At 58.6% G+C, this 430-nt stretch overlaps 1 protein-coding gene across 1 annotated transcript in view; it reads left to right on the top strand.

The window, feature by feature from the left end:
- COMP (cartilage oligomeric matrix protein) overlaps positions 1-425 on the top strand; it is a gene marked incomplete at its 3' end in the record, with an annotated part of 14,411 nt that extends 13,986 nt beyond the window's left edge. The window contains exons 18-19 of the mRNA XM_010132535.1: positions 98-237; positions 385-425. Of these exons, the coding sequence (XP_010130837.1) occupies positions 98-237; positions 385-425 (181 nt within the window). The remainder of the gene's footprint in view (positions 1-97; positions 238-384) is intronic.
- Positions 426-430: the final 5 nt, after the last annotated feature.

The raw sequence follows: 430 nt of genomic DNA, 5'->3' as shown, positions 1-430 counted from the left end.
CGGGCCGGGGGAGAAGAGGGCGAGCGTCTGACGGAGGGACGGTTCCTCCCAGGGTGCATCAGTCTCACGTTCGTGTCCTACTCGCGCTCTCTTCCAGAGCTCGCTTCTACGAAGGCCCTGAACTCGTAGCAGACACTGGCGTTGTCCTCGACACAACCATGCGGGGAGGACGCCTGGGAGTCTTCTGCTTCTCCCAGGAGAACATCATTTGGTCAAACCTGCGCTACCGCTGCAATGGTGAGTCCAGCTGAACGTCACCTACGGGCCTTTTGCTCTCGAGGTCCGTTGTCCTTGGACAGGCGAACGGGACGCCAGGAAGAAGCTTCTTCTTTTCCCTTCTGGTTCTCCTTCTAACCCCACCCGCTTCCCTCTCGCCCCCCGCAGACACCATTCCCGAAGACTATGAAACATTCAGAGTCCAGCAAGACTA

This window comes from Buceros rhinoceros, unplaced genomic scaffold (assembly GCF_000710305.1).
Source record: "Buceros rhinoceros silvestris isolate BGI_N320 unplaced genomic scaffold, ASM71030v1 scaffold20073, whole genome shotgun sequence".
Taxonomy (NCBI): domain Eukaryota; kingdom Metazoa; phylum Chordata; class Aves; order Bucerotiformes; family Bucerotidae; genus Buceros; species Buceros rhinoceros.
The sequence above is the reverse complement of the archived record's forward strand: the minus strand, read 5'-3'. Positions and strand labels throughout refer to the sequence as shown.